Source organism: Notamacropus eugenii, chromosome 6 (assembly GCF_028372415.1).
Source record: "Notamacropus eugenii isolate mMacEug1 chromosome 6, mMacEug1.pri_v2, whole genome shotgun sequence".
Lineage (NCBI taxonomy): Eukaryota > Metazoa > Chordata > Mammalia > Diprotodontia > Macropodidae > Notamacropus > Notamacropus eugenii.
In genome coordinates, this window is record NC_092877.1 from 158,709,405 (window position 1) to 158,732,173 (window position 22,769).

The 22,769-nt window shown below is 39.6% G+C and overlaps 1 protein-coding gene across 9 annotated transcripts in view; it reads left to right on the forward strand.

Moving 5' to 3' along the window:
* Window positions 1-22,769, forward strand: part of FNIP2 (folliculin interacting protein 2) — a 147,598-nt gene that overhangs the window by 69,354 nt on the left and 55,475 nt on the right. For 5 of the 9 annotated variants that reach the window (XM_072621377.1, XM_072621379.1, XM_072621372.1 and 2 more), the window contains 6 exons: window positions 4,106-4,206; window positions 4,306-4,377; window positions 7,998-8,098; window positions 8,291-8,380; window positions 9,796-9,867; window positions 16,850-16,979. In XM_072621377.1, coding sequence (XP_072477478.1) covers window positions 4,106-4,206; window positions 4,306-4,377; window positions 7,998-8,098; window positions 8,291-8,380; window positions 9,796-9,867; window positions 16,850-16,979 — 566 coding nt within the window. The remainder of the gene's footprint in view (window positions 1-4,105; window positions 4,207-4,305; window positions 4,378-7,997; window positions 8,099-8,290; window positions 8,381-9,795; window positions 9,868-16,849; window positions 16,980-22,769) is intronic. The other 4 variants (XM_072621380.1, XM_072621375.1, XM_072621376.1 and 1 more) reach the window with 2 other exon arrangements.

Genomic DNA, 22,769 nt, shown 5'->3' on the forward strand with positions numbered 1-22,769 from the left:
CATGAAGTACCATATTAACACTGTCATCATTGTCATCATCATCAGGTGTTTACATTCTGCTAGGAGTATCAACGCTTAAACAAATAAGTAAATAGTGGGGAATTTGAAAAAGGAGGAATATATATATATATTGCAATTTATTGCAAAGGAGCTTTTGTCCTGTAGGTCCATAAGGTCTTAGTAGTTACTGAGAAGATGTGGGATGGATATTTCAGTTGGGCAAGGGGAAAGAAAGAGATGTACATGACTGTGTAAGGTTTGCTGTAAAATGGAGGAGGAGAGGTGGGGGTAGTGCTGAAGAAAGTAAGTGGGGACAGTGTTAGAGTGAGCAGGAACTGACCAAAGGACAGTCTGTTGGAGTAAAATGGATAAACTTGTACTTCTTTTCATAATCCTTTTGTACCTCTACTTTGCCAAAGGGAAACTCAGTTTTAAAAGGTTGGACTTGGATGTCATCTGAGCAGAATTAAGTATTTAAGAAACGAAAGGGAGTTTCACTTAGACTTAGACTTGGTCCATTAAGTAGATATCTTTATACTGCATATTTATTTGGATCTGGTTAAGATGTTGTTAATGCTTTATACAGCTCACGTGCTGCCTCCAACATGGTTTCCCTTGTTATCACCTTCCCTTCTGAAATTAATTTGTATTAAACTTTGTACATGTTTTATATTTGCTCATCTGTTCTCTTTCCCCTCCTCCTGACTATCTCAGGAACTATTTAATTTATACACACACATACATATACAAATATATGTGTGTCTGTCTGTCTGTCTGTCTGTCTTCATGTCCCCAGTACCTATTACAGTGTCTTTCTTGTAGCAGACATTTGTTAAATGATTGCTGAATGTTTGCCTCAGCAGAGAGGTGGGGGACTTACTGCTTGTGTAAAATATTGTATATGTTGGCTGGTAGTGACTGTATCGGCATTTTTGTTCTTTTGGTTGTTGCTATTTTATGTTTGGTGATTCACCTTCAACTACAGATTTGTATGCTTTGCATTCAAAAGAAGCAGGTTTTTTTGGACTAGATAGGTATAAAAACTAGAGATTAGAAGGATTGTAAATGATTAATCAAGGAAAGACGTGGATGTTCAGAACTCAAATAGCACGGTTCATTTAGCCAGTAGTAGAACGACATGGCCAGTGTGAATTATTCTTTGAACATGTGAAATAGAATCCTCAAGTACTTTTTGGACAGTTGGTTCCAGATGTCATTAGAAATTAGTTTGTTCATATTGAACAATGGACTATAGTTCTTTTCTGAACCAAGAAATAACTTGTTATAATACAAGGGTAGGTTTGGGCTAGTGATCGATATTTGGTAGGAAAGAGTAGCAGCCAAGGGTCTCTTACATAAACTACTGTTTATTTTAGCAACAAGATAAAACAACTACTGTGATTTTCTTTGGTGTCGTGCTGGGAATTCACTTTTCTTTCCTGGTTCCCCTAGCCTGCCTCTTGTTTAGCCATTATGTAAAGACTAATGAAAGGCGTCAGTGTCCAGGAGGTAGAATGATCTTGTGTCAAGTTCATGGGTTTAGGGATTAAGTCCATGCATTAAGCAGTATGTAATCTGTGGGTGGGTTAGATGAACTCAGAGCCATGGGTCTTCCAAGATCAAATCAAGAACCCTCCATTTGTATCTCAGACCCTTGCTGAATCCTGAAGAGACCTATAAAGGCATGCCTGACTTGGGCTGGTACCCTGTTAGATCAAGTTCAATGTTGAAACAAAATTACGTTCCCTCAGCCATAGCATAGGAAGGATATTAAACAAGGATATTCCAGCACTTAGTTGAGAAGTTTCAGAAAACTGAAAATGACTCAGTGGGTAGATTTGGCTCCCCTCACCTCTGTATGTAAAGGAGTCTGTTCATGAGGGTAGGGTGTGCTGATTTACTTGAACTTGGTATGTCTTCAAGGCCTGATGAGGCCTTTTATGCCCTTTAATTGACCAGAAAGTTCTCTCTATAGGGCCAGAGATTACCAGGAAACTTGTCCAGGGAGATGCAGCTTGAACCTCAGCCCTGTAGGCAACTTTGTCACTTTTCAGGGAAAAGCTAGCCTAATCCATAGTGTAGGGGGAGGGGAAAACCATGGTAGATGGCAGTCCTATCATAAGAATGGGTAAGCTGTAGCTCACCTTCCTGAGTACAAATCCACCCTCAGACTTTGTTACCTTAGGCAAGTCACTTAATCCTTTCTGCTTTAGTTCCTCATATGGAAAATGAACTGAAGAAGGAAGTGGCAAACCACTCCAGTATCTATGCCAGGAAAACTCCCAGTGGGTTCATGAAGAGTTATACACAACTGAAACAACTCATCAACAAAAATCACAAGAATGCTGTATGCATTTTATAAAATCCCGGAGTTTTTAATTCTCACTAACCCAAACTGAACCAGTTAGTCCTCTAGTTCTGGCAGTTTTGTTAGCCTTAGTTATATTGTGTTAAATAATTGGTTAAAGAAGAGTCCTGGATCCTGTTTCTTCACAGGATATGTTCTTAATACTAAAAGGAGAGTGAATGTCTTATATCACAGTTCTTTAGCACCAACTTGGTGGCCCAGGATTATGGGAACCTTTGCCATGATACAGCCTCTGACAACTCCCACCAATCTGGAACAGTTTCCAGCTTATGTCCAGTTATGGGGCATCATCCAGGGTCCAGCCTAGCTAAGCTCATTTCATACAGAAAAGGCTGTTCAGCAGAAAAGGCTGGCCACTAGATAATGAATATTTTGGCTTCACAACCTCCTGAAACCTAACTGAGGTATGAAAGAAAAGTCAGTACCTTGTTGCTGAAAGAGCACCAGTGTCATCAAAGTCACCTTTTCCATTTTGAGATAAGGTTTTTTGCATTTACATCACAGACATTTCTTAATATAGCACCTACCTTTTGGAATTGAACCCTCCCTTGTACCTCCTCTGAACAAACAGACAAGCACAAACAACCAAAACAGTCATTGATATTACCTGCACTGTGCTTACTCTCATGTCTGTCCAAGGAGATAAGTATGTGTAATGAATGATCTGTCCTAACCATGATGGTTTGTAGACTGGTGGACGGTGCAGTGGATAGAACAGGAAGGCAAGTTCTAACCCTGCCTCAGATGCATACTGCTAGCCTACCAGCTGGGGAACTTGACCCTCAACTGTAGAATGGGATGTTAGTACCGCCTACCTTGAAGACTTGTTGTGAAGTGAAATAACATAGGTGTAGAGTATTTTACAAACCTGAATGTGCAACATAAATTTATTATCATCATCACCACAGAGTTTAACTTTATCTTCATGTGTATTTTTTTCATTTATATAACTAGTCATTATTCACATTGCCCTTTTGGATCTCTCCCTCCAGTTTAGCATAAATCTTCCTGTTCATCACTGAATTCCTCACAGTTAGCATTTCTTTACGTGTAATAATATTTTGTTACATTTGTCACAATCTGTTCAGCTATTTCTTAATCAGTGGGCATCCCTTTTGTGTTGTGCTCCTATAAGTATTTTGGTATGTGTAAAACATTTCTTTGTCTTTGACCTAACATACAGGACAAATGAAATAATCTCTCTTGCAAAATTTCTAAATGGAGATAGCGATGATTCTTGTTTGCCATTATAAGACTGTTGTGGAGATTAAGAAATTTGTTAAATTTCTGTGATCCTGGAAGGTAAAGTTTGTGTAGAGAAAATGTCATGAATCAGTGTTGAGAATAAATTTAGAGAAACAATGCATCAGAGCTCAAGACTTTACAAGATGACTAGAAGTAACCTAAGACAACAGTCATGACCTCCTCCTTAGCCAAGAGTAAAGGATTGGAAAAACCCATGTTGCTACAGGCATAGTGGAGCAAAAGCACTGGACTTGGGATCTGGAAAACTGAGTTTACATCCTGTCTTCAGACACTTAATGCCTGTGTGACTCAGGGTCAGTGCCGGTGTTTGCCTTATTTTCCTCAGTAAAATGAGCGTGATAATGGCACCTCCCTCCCAAGGTGGTTGTGAGGATAAAATGAGGTGATATTTTATAGCACTTTGCAGACCTTGCTGTCAGCCATTCCTGCATATGGACTTTGAGTTTCTTTTCTTCTTTGTACTTGTCATAGTATACGAGACCAGCTTCTGACGTCAACATGCTTGGGGAGATGATGTTTGGTTCTGTGGCAATGAGTTACAAAGGTTCTACTTTAAAGATTCACTACATACGGTAAGTTTCTAGCCTTTGTTTCAGGGATTGAGAAGTAGGAGTATGATGATGAATTTTGATTAAATTTCATGTTTATTTGATTTGTTTTCCTCCTTTCAGTTCTCCACCACAGCTGATGATTAGTAAGGTCTTTTCTGCTAGGATGGGCAGCTTCTGTGGAAGTACCAACAAGTAAGTATGGGATTTTCCCTTCCCTCTTGATATCTACTTTAAAAGAAAAAAGAAGATGCTGTTGTTTTAAGGTACTTAGTTCAAGTTGATAAAAAACTCTTTGTGATGAGAAACAATGTCAGATGAGAAATAGATTAATTTACATTTGGCCTTAGAATTCACCCACCTAAATTTGGCTACTATTCCTTCCCCCCGTCAAGTGAATCTGAAAAACTCATTTGTGTTCCTATGGGACCTTGGGACTATGGGTGGGTGAATGTCCAAACTTTGGGTCTGTTTCAGCACCTTTCTACTCTCAGCCAGGTGATATATGTCTTCCTCCATGCAGAGTGAAAAATGGGGAAAGAAAAGGAGCTGTGTTATGTTCTGTCAGATTGCCACGCTATCTCCATGAAAACCATTTCTGCCAGCTTTCAGTGTTCTTGAATGTGTGTTCCTAAATCAGAATAATAATATCTTACACTCATGCAATGCCCTGCAGTTTTCAAAACACTCACTGATATTTCCTAGTTTGCTTCTCCCAACACCCCTCCAAGATAGACAGATAAGTAATAGTATATCTCCATTATGCAGATGAAGAAACCAAATCTTATGCAAAGTCACACAACTTAAAAGTGGCAGAATCAGACCTTTTTACTAAATTCAACTTTCTCCCTGCGCCTGACTGCCCCCTTGTAAGTATGGGATTTTCCCTTCCCTTTTATATACGGTCTGTTTCTTTAAAAAAATTTACCAAGGCCATTGGACAGGTTTGGTTTCACTAACCTGTATTTTTTTAAGGTAAAACAAAAAGGTTGAGCAGAAGCCTCTTTATTTTCTGATGGTTACAGGTATTAGGACATTGTGTAGTTTCAGCAAGGATTTTCACTGAAAGAGCTTTTGGAATTCTTTTTTTTTTTCCACTTTCATTCTTCTTGATTATGCATTATAATTCCCCAGTATGATTCCTTCTTAACTTTCAGATTCTAAATCCTATTGTATTTCATACTTTTTTAAGCATGAATAATGTCAGAGAAAAGGCCCTCTGTAAAATAAGGTATGGCCAATGAAAGCTGAATTAGCCTAAGAGGAAGCAAGTTTGAAGTCATGCTGTAGAGGAAAGATTTTTGTTTTTAACTTAAGTGTTGTTCCTACCAGCATAGTCTCTATAGCAGGATGAACATTTTTTTCTGTTGTATAGTGAAAAGCTGAAAAACCATGTAAACAACAGTTATTCTATTTTTTCTAGTTTGGAACCATTCACAATTGAGAACAAATTGCCTTTTAGAGTTGGAACAGTGAAATAAACTAATCCTTGGTGTTATGTGAATATTTAACTTTTGTTAAATGGCAGGTAGCTTTAACCCATTACGATTATTTATATTAATGTAAGACTTGCTGTTTTTCTTTTCCTTAACTTTAATAGTTTATTTTACCAGTCCTTTGTTATTTATGGTAATAAATTTTCTATTTTGTAGCTGGACTTTTGAGGTTAACTCAACTTTTAACATGATTTATGTAATTATAGTCTTATGTTTTTACTTTTTAGCTAAATGATTTTAATCCTCTTCTTGTGATACTATTCTAGACAGCTTGATAATTAACAATACATTTGAGGCATTTGCTACCCATATACTTCTCTCTAAGGCCTCAATTCCAACGTTTTTGGAATTGTGAGTCACTGGGAACATCTGAGGGTTATCAATCAGGTGGCAAAACTGTTTTGGCCCCAGCAACCCAAGATGTGGACAGAGATAGAAAAACATCCCAGTTCTTTGTTGTCAGTACCCTTTTTTAGATATAGTCTGTCCAACAACTGAGTTGGCACTAAACCGCCTGTGGTGATAACTCTTTACAAACAAAACCAGAGGAAATGAAGAAAGCACAGCTAAATGGAGAGTTGATAGCTTCTCTTTGGGGAAGTGGATAGAGCAGTTGGTTTTATTATAAAGCAGTAAAAACAACAGAACCCACCTGTACGTTTCTGAGACACTTGACTATGTAATACTGCGTGACTCATGATTAACTTAAGCAAAATCTCATGAAGGTGATTGCGGCTGCTGCCTTGGCTTCCATTGCTAAGGATGAAGAGGTATATGGTATTTTGAGGTTTACAAAGTGCTTTGCAGATATTTTCTTATTTTAACCTCATAATGACCATGAGAGGTAGGTGGTGTTACTGCCAGGCCTAGAGGCCTGTGTGGGCTACCCGAGTCTTCTTACCTCACCTCCGAGGTCTTCGGTTGGCCAAAACCAGATGCTCATATGAGAGAAAGGACGTTCCAGAGTCGAACAAGGGTTGAGCTTTATTTCAGGGTCTAGTTACAAGTGCAGGGGGGTCTTCCTTAGGAGGAAGAGGGGGAGATTTCCCAAGGAGGCTAAGATCTTAAGGGATTGGAAGTAGAAGTACAAACGGGGAGAGAGGGGGAGGGGAGAGAGGAAAGAAGAAAATCGGAGCCTACTGTCCTCTTGGCTCCTTACGTGCTAAGAGAGCTTTCAGGCTTTCTCAATCCTACTTAACCTTCAGCCGCACAGTTTGCATCTGAATACCGTGCTGTTAGATAACAATAGTGTGCCCAGATCCGGGACGACCTCGAGGGCATCACGTATCTCCCGGGGAGAGGCGGAAATACCCGAGCTAGCCTACCCGAGCTAGCCGAGCTAGCTCAGTCTGACCTTCTCGAATCCCCGCTGTTCATGGAGGGCCTCGTAAGACTCTAAGATTTAGAAGTCCCACTTTTACCCGCCCGAGACCGTCCACACGGATTTGAACTTCCAATCCCAACACGTTACTATTCTTTTTTTAAGAGGGAGCAAGAGAAGATTATAGTGAATTTTGTTTTGAGAAATTCAGAAAACTCCATTGAGTAATTTTAATGGGTTGACCAAAGGGCGCATAGGAAGCAAACTTGTTTGATTGAGAGTAGGTTTCAACATCTTGCCCATAATACCAACTAAGAAGTAGGAAGGAGAAGCAGGATAAAGGATGTTATCTGAGAGAAACAGGATCAGAAAATAAAATGGACCAGTCACATAGTGAAAGGGAGAGATAACCAATGGATAACTCACATATCCTCCATGTATTTTGTGTCAAGAGATCTACATCATGAAGACTCATGGGAGCATGTAGACAGTAGTCATAGAGAATGAGAAAATGTGGATGGGTTGCATTCAGCACTGCTGGAAAATGTTGTCTGTGAGATCACATATCCAGTTGAAGTATTGAAATATAAAAATTCTTGAGGAAATTTACATGTTAAGACAAGTTTCCAAAACCAAAGTTGTCATTCACTCGTCTGTGGAATGATGGGAGAATGGTACCTGTGTTATTTAATTTTTAAACCAGGCTTTTTATTGTACCCTAAATAATCCTTTAAAAACCAATCATTTTTGTTTCCATTTGGTAGAGGTGAGATGAGTCATTTATAGAAAGGATTTTTAATTAGTAATTCAAGCACCTACCAGAGTACCCTGCATAGAATCAGTAACAAATGTTTAGTGAATTGAATCATTAAATTGAATTGATATCAGTGATTTGCTTGGCTTAAAAAAAGTGTTAGAAATGGTTTCATTTTTATTCTAGACATTTCTCTTGACATTTTTCTGTTCTTTCTCCCTCCTTTTCCCTTTTTGGTTTTTAGCTTGCAAGACAGCTTTGAATATATCAACCAAGATGCTAATTTGGGAAAGTTGAACTCAAATCAAAATAGTTTGGGTCCCTGTCGTGCTGGAAGTACTCTAGGTAAAAACCAAAGCCATAACAATGAAAGAACATTTGTAATTACTGACGTGTCCTGGGTGTGTGTGCTGTGTTCATTTTCTTTTTTGTTTTGCGTTGGGTTTTTTGTTTTCATTTTTGTTTCTGCTTTGTCTTTAACCCATGATTATTTTTTGATATATTCTGTTCGCCCGTTTCATGTATTCCGGTGTCCAGGTGTGCTCCAGGTGTGCAGCAGCAAACTGCTGCAAGGGTTGACTGAAGGAGGACCTCTCCGGCTCACCCGGAGCGCTTCTTTCTTTGCAGGTTTGTGTGGAATGCTGAGTTCGGTATGACCCACACACATACTAAACCCTGTGGCTGTTCTTAGCCAAGAATCTTCTTGTAAAGCCTTGCTAGCAACCCAAAGGGCTCTTGGGGTAGCAGAATTTGATTTTGAATCCAGCTAAGTACAAGACGTTTTCAAAATTCTACCACCAGTGAACCTTTATTACTAATGCCCCCAGAATTAGCTGGTTTTGAACAGCAATGAGCCCTTAGTGTTTCTAAGAGGATTGTTTTCTGATTTGTGTTTTCTGCTGCTATGAGCTGTTATGTTTGTTGCTCTATCTTCTATCCATTAGTCACCTGCATTCTCACTTAATATAGATTTCCACTCAAATCATTTCTAATAAAAGCATGGGAGTCTCCTCTTTCTCATTTCTTGATCATCTTAAAAAGTATACCAGTAGCTATTTAAATAGAGTTAATGTGAGTTCCTAGGTTCTTCCCAGGTAGAACGACCCTGGTCTTGACTGGTAGGTGAAATAAGAACTTTAAATACTTTCGCTAATTTTAGATGTGGAAGTGGCATCGCTACAGTGCACCTTATCATGATGCCAAGTTGGAGGGTACTTTTGCCACAAGCATCTTAAGAGCTACCCTTTTTGGAATGGGTGTTCATTTCACACTATGCCTATTTACAGGGAGAAGTCTGCCCAACACCTTGGTTAACGGATACCCTAATGAAAGTGACACCCTCCTGCCTGTTTAGAGTGTGGCTTGCATGTTGATAAACGTTTAAAATTTGTGAATATAAACATACTTTGAAGAATGTATAATATGCAGACAGAGTCATTGGCCTTGTGGCATACTCTCAGAGTTTTCAGTGGCAGAATCTGTTCTGCTTTCTTACCTGTGTATCCAGTTGAGGTCAGTAAGGTATTCCTAGAAGACTCTGCTTCTTCGAGTACATCTCCCAAGTCATCCCATAATGAAAGAGAGAGACATTTGGAAGATATTTTATTGTGTTTTCCAAGGAAAACTTTTGGTTTTTAATTGGGAGATTTTTCCTCCTATCATTGTTTTTTCTTTTTCTCTAGTTTATTCATAGTGGCTATTGGAATAGTGAAAATTATTCTGAAGCATTTAGAAATTACAGCTGCCTGCTTCTCAGGATGATGATAACAACATCTAAATATGTCTGCCTGGAAAAAAAATTAGTTTGGAACCAAAGAGGAGCTGATTGAGGCCCAGGGGAGCTATCCTACAGACTCTCTCCTTTTGCTCACACTGTGATTATTCTTTTTATGTTTCTGATTTTATTTGCCAGTGGCCAACCTTGTTATATACTTCTAGTTTACTGGCAGCATTAAGTCCTCTCCTGACACTTCAGCCTTTGGAATTGGTCACCATGCATAAAGGGATCCTGCTAACGTGTTTCTTCTTTATCTTTGTCTCAGCACACAGCACTCCTGTTGATATGCCTAGTAGAGGCCAGAATGAAGACAGAGATAGTGGGATTGCCCGATCAGGTACATATGTTTCCTTTTATTGATTTATTAATAATGATGTTATAGTAACAAATATGATAAGGTTACAGATGCCTTTGCTCACAGCTTAGGTAGATTGTGATAGTGTTATTTTCCTCATTTTTAAAAAAACAGATGAGAAATCTGAGGCTCAGAGGTTAGTACTTATTAAGTACTTACTGTCTGCCATGGGGTGCTGTTTTAGAAATATCATCCCATTGGATGGCAGGCACTCACTACTTAGGACATTGAGGTCCCCAAGCCTGGAGTTCTACAGTTAGGTTCTCCTTGGCATGATGTCCAGTGCTCAGAGCAAGGCAGCTGGCGAGAAGATGACCAGGTGTGCATATGGTGAGATTTAGTTTTCTGGTGGTATAGGTATAGACCCTCAGTGTTCAGCTTATTGAGAAGTGATAGTATCCTAGGGAAAACTGATCCCTTTTGCCTCCCATGAGGTAGATTTAGACTTCCTCCAAAAGCTGATATAATAATGGATGGTAATTTCTTTTTCTGAGAAAAGCCTGTTCCGAAAACCACAAGTGCCTGCTGAGGGCTGTGTTTGCAAGGAAGATGCTGACCGTTGGGTTAGGCTTGCTCCAGCCAGCAAGAGGGGCTGACTCTTACCTTCTTTTTGGAGATACATTATTTTTAAACTTCTCTTCAAGCTTCCCTTTTTTCCAACTTTAAGCTTACTTTTTTTTAATGACATCACTCTTATCCTAAAGTCCCAAATTTAATTCAAGTTGTTGTGTGTGTGTGTTTGTCCTTCCTTAATCTGCCTTTGAATGCCTCATCTCTCCAGTCAAGGAGGAATTTACAATGCTGGTGGAATCAAGGTCCTGTTTATTGGTGGTTTTGCTCTGAATTTTGGAAAGTAGCTCACGTACTCAGAGAAGCTAGATCACTAAAATTCTAGACCTCTGATGTCGTGCTTACCTTCTGTGCCTTCATCTTCCCATCTTTGATTAAAAAGAGATAGTTGTCACGCAGCATCATTCTGAGGGGTAAGAGAACACTGTGATATGCAGGTGCTTCTTCAATGCCCAGAAGTTCACACTTGGGTGCTCTGCTGTGACACCTGTGTTGTAATTTTCAGGAGGCAGCATGATCCCAGGACATGCCCTGTCAGTCTGCTTCTGCTGGAGCACGCCAGCACACAAAGAGCCTGCCCCCTACACTCTGGGCATCCTTAGGCCAGCCTACAAAAGCTCTCTCCTAGGGTTTTGCTGGCTGTTCATTAAGCCTTATAGCCCTTGCCTAGATTAAGCATAATCTTCCCAAGAAGTCTTTTTAAAGTAAATTAAATGACATTTTTATCATGATTTCTTACTGAATTCAACCCAGTTGGGTTGATTTACGTATATTTCATAAAGCTGTGCAGCAGCTTATGCAGTTGTTCACATTTCCTCAGCATTTTGAGGCCTACAAAATGCTTTCCTAACAATAACCCAGTGGGGTCCCCCATTTTATAGATGAAAAAACTGAAGACTAGAGGTGAAATAACTTACCTGTAGTCATACAGGTAATAAGTTAGAGCCATTATTCAAGCTATGCCTCCTGACTTGCATTGTATTTGCTATAGGTGTGTGGGAGAGTGGAAAAGGGCCCTTGGGGTCAGAGGTCCTGAGTTAGAATATTACCTTTTTCACATTCCTGGGAGACTGGGAAAGCTCCAAAACTTCTGGGTCTCACTGTCCTCAGACATAGAATGAGAGGTGTCACTGCTATATCCAAATCAGTAATTCTCTGATCATGTCCAGGTGGCTCTCCTATACTGTACGATACACAGACGTCATTCATACCTTATTTAAGGATGGTGCTTGTGACTACTGTTCAGGAAGGTTACCTTGAATTGTAACGTTATTTCTGAGGGAAATAATGCAGCTTAGTTCATTTAAACTTTGAATTCCTTTTTGAGGAATATGATCATGGACAAATAGGTAAAAACTAGACAAGGCAGAATTTGTTTCTATTTAAGGAAGACTTGCTTTTTTTTTTTTTTAGAGCAGAATTATCTAAAGAAGAATAGCCTACCATGTGAGGGGGAATATATTCCCCACTACTAGAAGTGTTCAAGCAAAGGCTTTTGTTCTGAGATATTGTAAAAGGGAATTCTTTAACAAGATAATAGGAGGTTGAACCTCTGTGGACCCTTCCTGGCTAATGATTCTGTGCATTCAGAAACAGGGCTCACTCCAGAGAATAAGGAAACTTAAGCAAATGATTATGCTATGTGAAACATAACTAAGAAGATCAGGTATATATTGAAACAATGCATTTAAGTGGGAAAGAATCAACTATACCAGTAGCCCAATTCCCAGAAACAAAAGCCTTTTATCTTAAGATCTTGCAAGGCCAGGGCTGATGTTGGATTTTGTCCTGATTTGGTCCCAAGGTTGGGGGCAGAATCAGCCTTTACCTCAGATTATATTGTGGATAAACTGAAACCTGGGACCAAGAAGACCCACTGAATCACAGTTTATAGACAGAAAAAACTGAATTTGTTAGGCCTTTCCAGCTCTGTGAAAAGCAAGAAGTTGTATAGCCCTTGGAAGGGGTTGGTAGTTGTCGGCAATTTGCAGAAGTACTAATCCATTTGCCTTGGGTAAAACTGAAAAATCCATAAAGAAAATGGGGGGTGTGGGGAGACATAGACTCAATTTCTCTGCGTGGCCATTTAAAGATGTATTTTGAGGGAACTGATTAGCCCTGGTTCAGGTTATAGAAGCTGTCACTTAGATTTGTTCATCAGATTTCAGACTTGAAGCTGTAGTTAGAACCAGTTTTTCTTGACCACTTGAGAAGCAGGCAAATTTAGGTGCCAAGCTGGAGCCAAATTGTGATGTTCCCAACAGTGTGAATGAATTCTAAATGTATCCTTAGAAAGTGACTCGCGGGGTTTGAGAGGCAGTTTTCAGAGCAGTACTGAGCTAAGACTGACTCTAATATCTGGGGAGAACCAAAGGTTTATTGTGGTTTACCTAAAATTGGAGAATGGCAAATATGGTAGATTTGGAGAGATTGGGGAAATGTGTTACAGACAGAGAGTTTTCCAAAGAAAAGTTGAGAGATGGTGGGGGAAAGTGGTATGGAAGCATTATCAGGAAAGAGCAAAGAGTACCCTCTCCTTTACTCAGAGACATGGAAGAGGGAGTGACTGCTCATGGATGAGTTATAGAAGAAAGAGGTTGTTATCAGGGAAAGAGTCAGGTTTCAGTCTATGAGAAAAGAGTATCAGAGAAAAATAGTAAGTTTTTCCTGTTCTTCTAAAGATGGAAATGTACTTAAATTCTCAACAACAGTTGGCTTTATCCCAGCTCTATTTAGCGGTCACTCTGATTTAAATGCAGAGATTGCTCCTGAAAGAGAGCTTGAGAGAAATTCCAGAATACTGCAGTCCTAAGTAGGAATTTAAGAACACGAAGGGTTCTTTAAGATCTTTAACTTTTATTGTTTATTGCAGAACTTATTTGGTTTTTTAACACTAAAAAATGTTCATACAGCTAAAATACAGTTAGCTGTTCTGAACAACCATGCATTAAAAAAAACACCCATAATCCACTTCAGTAAACATTTATTAGGAGCCTCCACCATGCCAGGAATTGTGCTAGGTGCTGGGACTAAAAAGACAAAAACAAACATGGAAGCCATCCAGAGACCACTGTGCTAGAGGGAAATATGACACAACGAAGTAAAAACTAAATAATATAAAATAATTTTAGAAATAACTTTATCTACTTTCATGAAGTTAACCCTGTGGTTGTTTGGTGTTAGCACGGGAAGACTTGAGAAGAGGCCCCCTTAGGATGAGCTTGTTTCTCAGCTGTTAGGAAAGGGCATGTGGGAGGTAGCCCTTGTGCAAATGCATGGAGGTAGATATGAAATGCCATTTTGGGGTTATTAGGTAGGCCACCAGTTAGACTGGGCTGGAGAATTTATGAAGGGGAGTCATATGAAATAAGATTGGAAATATGACCAGGCAGGCTGGGACATGTATTTTATCCCAAAAGCAGCAGAGCTGAGGCTCAAAACAGAAGCTCAAAACATTTCTTGTATTTCCTTTATGGATCTTAGGGTCATAGGGCCAAGAAGAACTATGTTTCCTTAAACTAGTTTAAACAAGTAGTTTTTGGAGCCAACAAGAAGGCAATACAATCTTGTTTCTAATTTAGGGCAAGAAACAGATGCTTCTATCTGTTGGTGTGTCATGCTTGATTTCCAAAAGAAAGGAATCATAAACTCAGTGTACTAAAATGGGAAGGACCCCTTGGAGAAAATCAAGTCCACCTCTTTAGTTTTATAGATAAGGAAACTGAGATGGCAACTCTCCCTCTGCTCCTATCCTTCCCTGGTCAAGTGGCTTGTGCATGTTGATAGATAGCTATTTAGTGACACAATTAAAACTAGAAACTAGGAGTCCTGATTCCCAATTAAGTAGTCCATTAGACCACCATTTATGCAGTGCCTGCCTTTCTAGCCTCTGAGCAAAGAAAATACCGAATCCTGTTCTTGTGAAAAGTGGCATTACCTTCTGCAGGATGGCATTTTTACTTGGCATTAGAGAGCTGTTTGGGAACTGTAATGGTCTGATATCTCAGATAATTCTACAAAAAAACCCTTTCATTTTGGAAGAAGTAAAATTCAGGCAATAAGTAATTATGCAAACATCTTATTAGAAATTCTAAAACCGAGAGACATCATAATAGAGTGGAGCTCAGGACTTGGAGTCAACATATACTACCTCCTGCTGTGGGACTGGGCAAGCCTCTTAATCTGGGGTAGGGGAGGGGTGGAGAATTCAGCTCTGAAAATCTCTCAGATCCGTTGCTTTTATTCTCTTTATATGTATTCTGCATATAGTTGTCTTTCATTCAAATATAAACTCCTTAAGAATAAGATTTTTTAAAAACTCTTTGTATTTATGTGCTAGGCTGCCTAGCAAGTCCCTGGCACATAAGAGAAGGGAGATGGAAACATGCATTTATTAAGCACCTACTTTGTGCCAGGTATTGTGCTAAGTGCTTTACAAATTGTATCTTACAAATATCTTCCCAACTGTCCTGAGAGGAATGTGCTGTTATCATCCCCATTTTACATAGGAGGTTCTTTGCTTTTTCTTTTCTGTCATTATTACCAGCCCCACCCCAGTCCCCACCAGAAAGTCTACCCTTGTGACAGACACCAAAAAAACTTAATCCACACATTGACTGGGTTTTATCAATGTTTCATTCTGCACTTTTGTCTATTACCTCTTTAACTAAAGGTAGGAGGTGTGCTTTCTCATCATAAGCCTCTTCTCTAGCTGTTCTCCTTCCTCCAAGCCCAAGTTTTCCTATTAGAATACTATGACTCTTTAAGAAATTTGATTTAACTAAAATAAACCTCCTGTTGTATACATTAATTACAAGAACACTCAATTTTAAACAATTCTTTTAAGGAATGTCTGAAGAGAAGTCAGCCAAGGTAGTAGATACTTCACTCCACAAAGCAGAGGCAATTACTAGAATTAAAGGACCATGACTGTTGATTTGTTGTGGTCCCTAGAGGACCATTATCTTGTACCTAAGGATTATAAAATGACCTGGATAAGTTTTGTGCAAGTTGAATAGAAAAGGCAAAAGTATCATTCAAAGAACCCAGGGACCTTCTGGAGCCCAAAATGACCTTTTCCTTTCTTTGGCTGGATATTATCAATTATGACTGTGAAAGTATTTTTTTCTATCCAAGAATGATAGATTTCAGGATGTGGGTGGGAGTGGGCACCTAGGTGGGAGTGGGGTCCCTCTAGAATGCTCTGAGGAAATAGATGGAACATATGACCAAACTGGAAAAGATGAAACTTGGATTCAGGGTAGATAATGCTTCTCTACTCTAAAAAGGAAAAAAGTAGCTATGGTGCAGGGGAAACAGCCCCAGATCCGTAGTCAGATATTTTAAGTTCAAACTCAGGCTATGTTCATTACTGGCTATATGACTCAGTGGTAAATCACTTAACCTTTCTTGACGTAGGTCTCCTCATCTGTAAAATGAAAGGTTGGATTAGATGATCTCTACAGTCCCTTTTGGAGACAGCTGGATGGCTTAGTGGGTAGAGTACTGAACCTGGAGTCAGGAAGACCTGAGTTAAAATCCAGCTTCAGACAATAGCTGTGTCACCCTGGGCAAGTCACTTAACCTCTGCTTGTCTTAATCCATTGGAGAAAGAAATGGAAGACCACTCCAGTGTCTTTGCCAAGAAAACCCCACATGGGGTCTAGAACCGTTGGACAAGATTGAACAACAACAACAAAAGGTCCCTTTCAGTTCCAAATCCAGTGATCCTAAGTGCCAGCATGTGACAGCCACTCAGGGCTATAGCACTGAGCTGCCCCAGCCTGGATGGGCTCTACCAGAGCTAGTCAGCTGGGCGAGGGCTGAGGTGTAGTTGAGAGACAGATGTTTTAGATAGCTTAATGCGTGGTATATGTCTTGTGTTGCTTGAGTTTAGTGTTACCTTTCCTCTGAAATCTCAGAAACTTGCTGGGCATAATGGGGCCCACTGCCATCTTGGCTCCTGGGAAGGCTTAGGCTAGTAGATTTCTGGAGCTTGGGAGTTCTGAGCTATAGTGGCCAAGCTGTGATAAGTCCCCAGAGTCGAGGGATCACCCTGTTGCCTACGGAGGGGTAAACAAGCCCAGGTGAAATAGAGCAGATCAGAGCTCTCATGTAGGATCAGAGTGGGACAGATCTGTGATAGTCCCTTCACTTCCACCATTGGCCATGTAGACCCACTTTTGGAAAAAAATCTGAGAAAGTTTTAGTTGTAGGTTAAAAAAGAAAACGATCCCAAACTATTGCTGCCATCTGCTGGTTGTGAGTGGTAGAAATCTGGAAACATATTTCTTTGGCAAATCATTTTATTTGGAGCTCTTTCAGCTTACACTTGTACACAATGGAAAATCTGTTTAAATCAGTTAGTTCTTTGTGCCCTTTTTTCCTCTACCAGCTTCCCTGAGCAGCCTGCTGATCACACCTTTCCCGTCTCCAAGCTCCTCCTCTTCCTCTTCCAGCAGTTACCAGCGCCGCTGGCTTCGGAGCCAAACGACCAGTTTAGAAAATGGCATTGTTCCAAGGTGGTGAGTGGCAGGGGACAAGTGTGGGCACATTGTCTGAAACTGGCTGGTGGGGTGCAATATTTCCTCTCTGTGGGAGCTTAGCTGATAATTGGAAAAGGGAGGTGAAGCTATGGTTGATCTAGCCTGAGTCTCTAAATTTGAAATACTAAGGTATCAGACAGGGGGAAACTTCTGAATCTGGGAACATGGGAGAATCTTGATGTGACCATCACTTGCTGGGTAACGATTACAAAAGAGACAGTGTTAACTCAAAACAAGCACACATGGACTTGAATGGGGCACCTTTCCAAAACTACAGCTCATAAGTAAGAGAGAATGTGTCCTGGCTTACTGTGCCAAAGCCTCCTGTGGCTTTCAAAAGTTATAAGAACTCCTTGCTTTAGACTTACTTTCCTACTCCAAAGTAAAATTCATATCAAATGGAATGAAAGTGACTTGAGTCTAAACAGAGGTAGATATATTCCTAGCTTCTCAGTGTGTTTCCCTTCATGTTTTCTTCTATAGTATATATTGCCTTAACTTTCAATTCCTTAATGATTCTGGTATTTGGTTTTGTTTAGCATTATCTTGCTGCTTAGGCCTGTGGCCCCCTCACTGTATTGAATACTACATTAAGTGCATTTCATCAAAAAAAATATTGGACACCAGCTTATGCAAGACAGTATGCTGGGCCCTTCTGGAAGTGGAAACGCAAACAAGATAGTCTTTTCCTTCGAGAACTCAATCTAGCGAAGGCCTGGGAGATAATATGTCAAGCACTCATTTGAGATAGGGTATTCCAAATGTGATACACAGAGGATAGAGAGATCCTGTTGGTTGACCTGTATACGTACATGTTTATACATGTGGGTGATGAGAGAAGGCTTCGTGGAGAAAGTACCATTGAGCTGGGCCATGAAGAATAGATTTCAAAGTGGAGATGTATGGTCAGTTAGCCGGGGGACTTAATTAGCTTTTCACAAAGGCCTCACTAAGATGGTATAGTAAGAACAGTATAAAATACTACCTCAAAGCCTGAGGTACAAATGTACAAATACATGCAGTGTTTATGGGGAGAATGACCTCAAACCTAAAGTAGAGGCAGCTGGCTGGGCTGGTAGACAGGAGTCTTTGGAGTCAGGAAGACCTGAGTTCATATCCCACTAAAGACACTTAGTAGCTGGGTGAGCCTGGGCAAATCATTTAACCTCTCTCAGCCTTAGTTTTCTTGTCTGTAAAAATGGGAATAATTATGGCACCTACATCCCAGCCTTCTTCCGCTCCTCCTTCTGTCCTGTCCTGGTCTAGTCTGAGCAAAGAGCTCTGCCTCCCTAAAATTCTGAGCTGGTTAATGATGCTGCTTTTATATATAGGCCCAAGGGATGTAACTGATTCTCTTAGTCAGAAGATATTTCCTATGTGGTGTCAATATATTTTATCCAGAAGTCACCCTATGATACTCTCAAACTGATTAAAGATGTATTTCCCTATTATGATGGAATTGGAAAATTCCTTATCCCATACTTTGTAATTGCATTTTGAGTCTTCTGAGAGTTAAAATGCCTCCCTTAAATTGTGTGCAGAATCTCTGTGAATGCTGTGGTCTGAGCCTGAGAATGCAGATTCATAGAATCTTAAGAGCTGTGAAGTTACCTTTCAACAATCACCTGGTCAACTTCCTTTTTCTTTACAGAAGTGGATACTAAGAACCAGAGGTGAAGGGACCTGGCCTTGGTCACACATTGAGGTTTGCACAGGGATTATAAGGCCTCCCTCTACTTCAGGTTCATTCTTTATGTGACCATTTGGTAGTGGAACTTACTCAGCAGCCCCAACCTACTTTTTTAGAGGATTCAAAAGGCCTATCAGCATACTTGATTTTCACTTATTTTTACTCTCTCTTGATATCACACACACACACATGCATGCATGCACGCACGCACACACACACACACACACACACACACACACATATGCACGCACTCTGACCTCAGGATGCCTGATTCTATTCTGGATCTTTTCTTATTCCTTCCACTTGGAAGGAGGTTTTCTTTTCCCTTTTGAAGTTACCTTGTTTTGCTTTGTATGTACTTTTGATTTTTGAAATATTTTTTACGTCCTCCCCTGGAATATAGCCTTCTGAGGGAGCATAGACTGCTTCATTTTTGTATCTGTAATCCCAGTGCCCAGTGTAGTGCCTACCAGGTACTTATTTTTACAAACATGATTTCTCCTTTTTCACCTCTGCCTCCCAAAGAGCAAATAAATAAAGAAAAATAAAACCCCAATAAACAAATATGCTTAGTCCAGCAAAATAAAATTAGTTCAAACTGTGTCTCACTGAATTTTTTAAGTCCATCTCCTTTCCACTAGGAAGTAAGTAACATGCTTCAATTTGGCCCTTGGAAATCATGTTTAGCATTACATTAGTGAAAATTCTGAAGTTTAAATTTGTTTTTCTTGAACATGTTTTTGTCATTATGTAAATTGTTTTTCTAATTCCGCCCACTTCTTGCTCCTGTATGAGTTCAGAGAGGTCTTCTCAGTTTTCTCTGAAACACTGTTTTTGCTTGCATGTGGTATTTTTACATTAAGTCTGTAGTGTCTTAGTATGTTTGTTGAAAGAAGCACCCAGAGTCTTGAATATTATTTTTATTAATTATTATTAGCATTAGTTATTTGTCACTTGTTTAAAAAGTTTATTCTCTAAAAAGCTCAGGGCCAGCAAATAAGACCCCCTCTGCTTCAGTTTCATCATTTTAAATTGCCCAGTGCCCCTGAATGGTTTCTGAATATAAAATGAGATCAAAGAAATGTATAACATTAGCAGAGATCTTAAATCACCTAGTACATACAGTTCCTGTCTCAGAGTGTCAGAGTTGGGACTAGAATCCAAGTTTTTTGTCTGCCAGGCCAGAGTTGTTTCTACTATGCATGTCAAAATTATATATGTGTGTGTATACAATATATACGTATGTATTTCTGTGCATATGTATATGTGTGTAGGTAGATATATACACATATATATGTATTTCAATCCTCTAAAAAAGTAATACCTTATTTTATTATGTAACAGGAATAAATTCAAACTGTCACCATGATGCTCTCAGCTTAATAGATCTCAGATTGTGAGAATGGTTAGGACTGTGAACTTAAGTCCAGTTGCACGTCTCCTGGCACAGGTGCTCAATAAGTGCACTTTTTGATTGATTGCTCAAGTGGGTTATACCGCTGTGTAATACAGGCAGACATGGGCTGGACGAAAGTCCAACATCTTCTAGCACAGTGTACCTGGCTGGCACAATAAATGCTTGTTGACTGATTGCTCAGGTGAGTTGCACCACCATGTATCGCAGCTTCCCAGGAGATGGCGCACTTTCTCCTTTGACAGAACTGGGGCCAGAGATCCTAATGGAGAGACTGATTGGAGAAGAACTTTAAAGAAAATGTGTATTTGCTTTCATGAGGAAATCTGTTGGCTTATTAATGACAGTTTGCATTTGTTAGGCGAAATGCTGTTTGTTACCAGAGAAGTTTCTTTGCTGAGATTCTTTGGAAAGTGACAGTGATTTTTCTTTTTTAAAGAACACCAATAAAATAAAAATAATTCCAGAAATATGGCACATAGATTTTCTGATAGGTAAAGGAAAGCACAAGCTTAGGCTAAGAATAAGAAGGCTTCATTTTACCTTTATATTTCCTGCCCTAGCACAGTGCTTAATACCTACTTGTTGGATGGGGTTGTTTCAAAACCTGAATGCAAATTGGATTTGGAAATGTTTCTCAAGTAGAACCAAAATGCAAGAAGATAAAATGAAATCTGTTCTTGCCCCACTGGGAGAGGGAGAAGGCTAGGCCACAATTTTGGCTAGACCAAGAGATTCCCTGACTGGATAATATGGATTGAATGACATGTTCTGGACTTCTCCTGGAAAGCCTCACAGGTGCTTTTATGATGCAGTGCACAGATTTTGTAATAGCTCCTAGAAACTTTGCACTATAAAGAGTATCTGGGGCACTCTTATCTTACTCTGTGATCCTTTTGGAAATGGCAACAGTAACTTAACTTTCTGTTCCTCTGAGACTAGAAAAATATGAACTCCACACTTTTAGCATTTAAAAAACAATTGGTATCTATAAAACTTTGAGAGATATTTATATTGAGGTTTTTAAAAATTAAAACACTAAGAGTTTATAGAGGCAATATAATTTATGCTTAATTCCACCTCTAATTACACTGTGCATAATTAATCTCTGGTCCTCACTTTTTCTTCTATAAAGTGTAAGTAATCATTCTTACCCTTCTATAGCTCATTGAGGTGTTAAGAGATCCTAGAAACAGAGGACTTAGGGTTGGAACTTGAAAGTGGCTGGTGCAGTCTCCTTATTTTGCAGAAGTGGAACCTGGGACCCAGAGAAGTTAAGTGAATCAGCAAGCACTTTTTAAGCACTTAGTATGTATGAGCCAGGCACTGTGCAAGGTGTTGAGGACACCAAGATAGTCATTACCCTCAAGGAACTTATGTTCTTTTTGAGAAGAAAGTAAAACTTGAGCTGAATGTTGAAGGAAATGAGAGATCCTTGGAGGTCAAGGTGAAGTGGCAGGGCATTCTAAGCATAGTGTGGAGATCTTTGTTTGAAGAACCGGAAAAGGATAGCCCTCATCCTGTCCAGTGTGTAAGGGCTGGAAAGATCCATGGGGCTGAATTGATGTAGGACTTGAAATGCCCTAGAGAGGAGTTTCTATTTGGTTCTAGAAGTGGTAGGGAACTACTAGAGATGAATAGTAATGCTTTTTATTCATTCAATGACAGTTTCTTATAGACCATATGCCAAGCTAGAGTCTGGCATACCAAAATAAAAGTGAACCTGTCCTTGTCCTCAAGGAACTTACTTTCTGTACATAGAGGGAATGGTGGCTGGAGAAGGAAGCTGTTGTGTGGGAAGTCACAGAGTTGGTGAGTTGAACATGAGGACAGTCAATTTGACATACCTTTGCCGAAACTGTTAGTAGTATTGATGCGATTGATTACATCCCTCCCAGGCAGTGTCTGGAGATTTGGTTTGGAGGGTCAGGGCTGGCTCTCTGAGTTTATTCAAATTTTTAAGATTTTTATAGGAGACAGAGATTTTCTTGTTCAGGGTTATTAATACTGAACCTTAACCAAGGTGGTTGAATCGCAAGAAGAGCCACAATTCTACCTGGTGGTTCTGATGGCACCTGGTGGGAAAGGTTGAGATTGCCCCTGTCAGGAAGTGATTAAGCATGATGCTATGCTGAATACCATTTGTGGTGACTAATAAGATAGCACTTTGTAACTCAACCATAGCTACTTAAATCAATTCCAGTTATAAGCAGGGATAGACAAGAGGGGTAGAAGTTTCGAGACAACAGATGTTTTACGTGTCTCTCCAAAATAGCTTTTAGGATCATAGGATTATAGATTTAAAGCTGGAGGAGGCCTTGCAGGCCATGTAGTCCAGCTCCTTCACTTTTCAAGTGAGAAAACTGAAGCCCCAAAAAGTTGGGTCTTAGCCTAGGTCACTTAGTAGGCATCTGAGGCAGAATTTGAACTTGGATCTTTCAGACTATTTAATAATGAGATCACCCCATAAAAGGACTAAGCATGCACCAAATGGTTTGGAGGGTTTTTAAAAATAAATATTTTTAGTGGTCTTATTCCTGAAAACAACATGAAATAACCTGATGCTATTATTCCAGTTTTTTAGAACAGGAGATTTTAAAAATAAAGAAGACATGATCAGTTATTGGGAGATTGAGTTCTGGGTTCAAACTATGAGTTTTCTTTT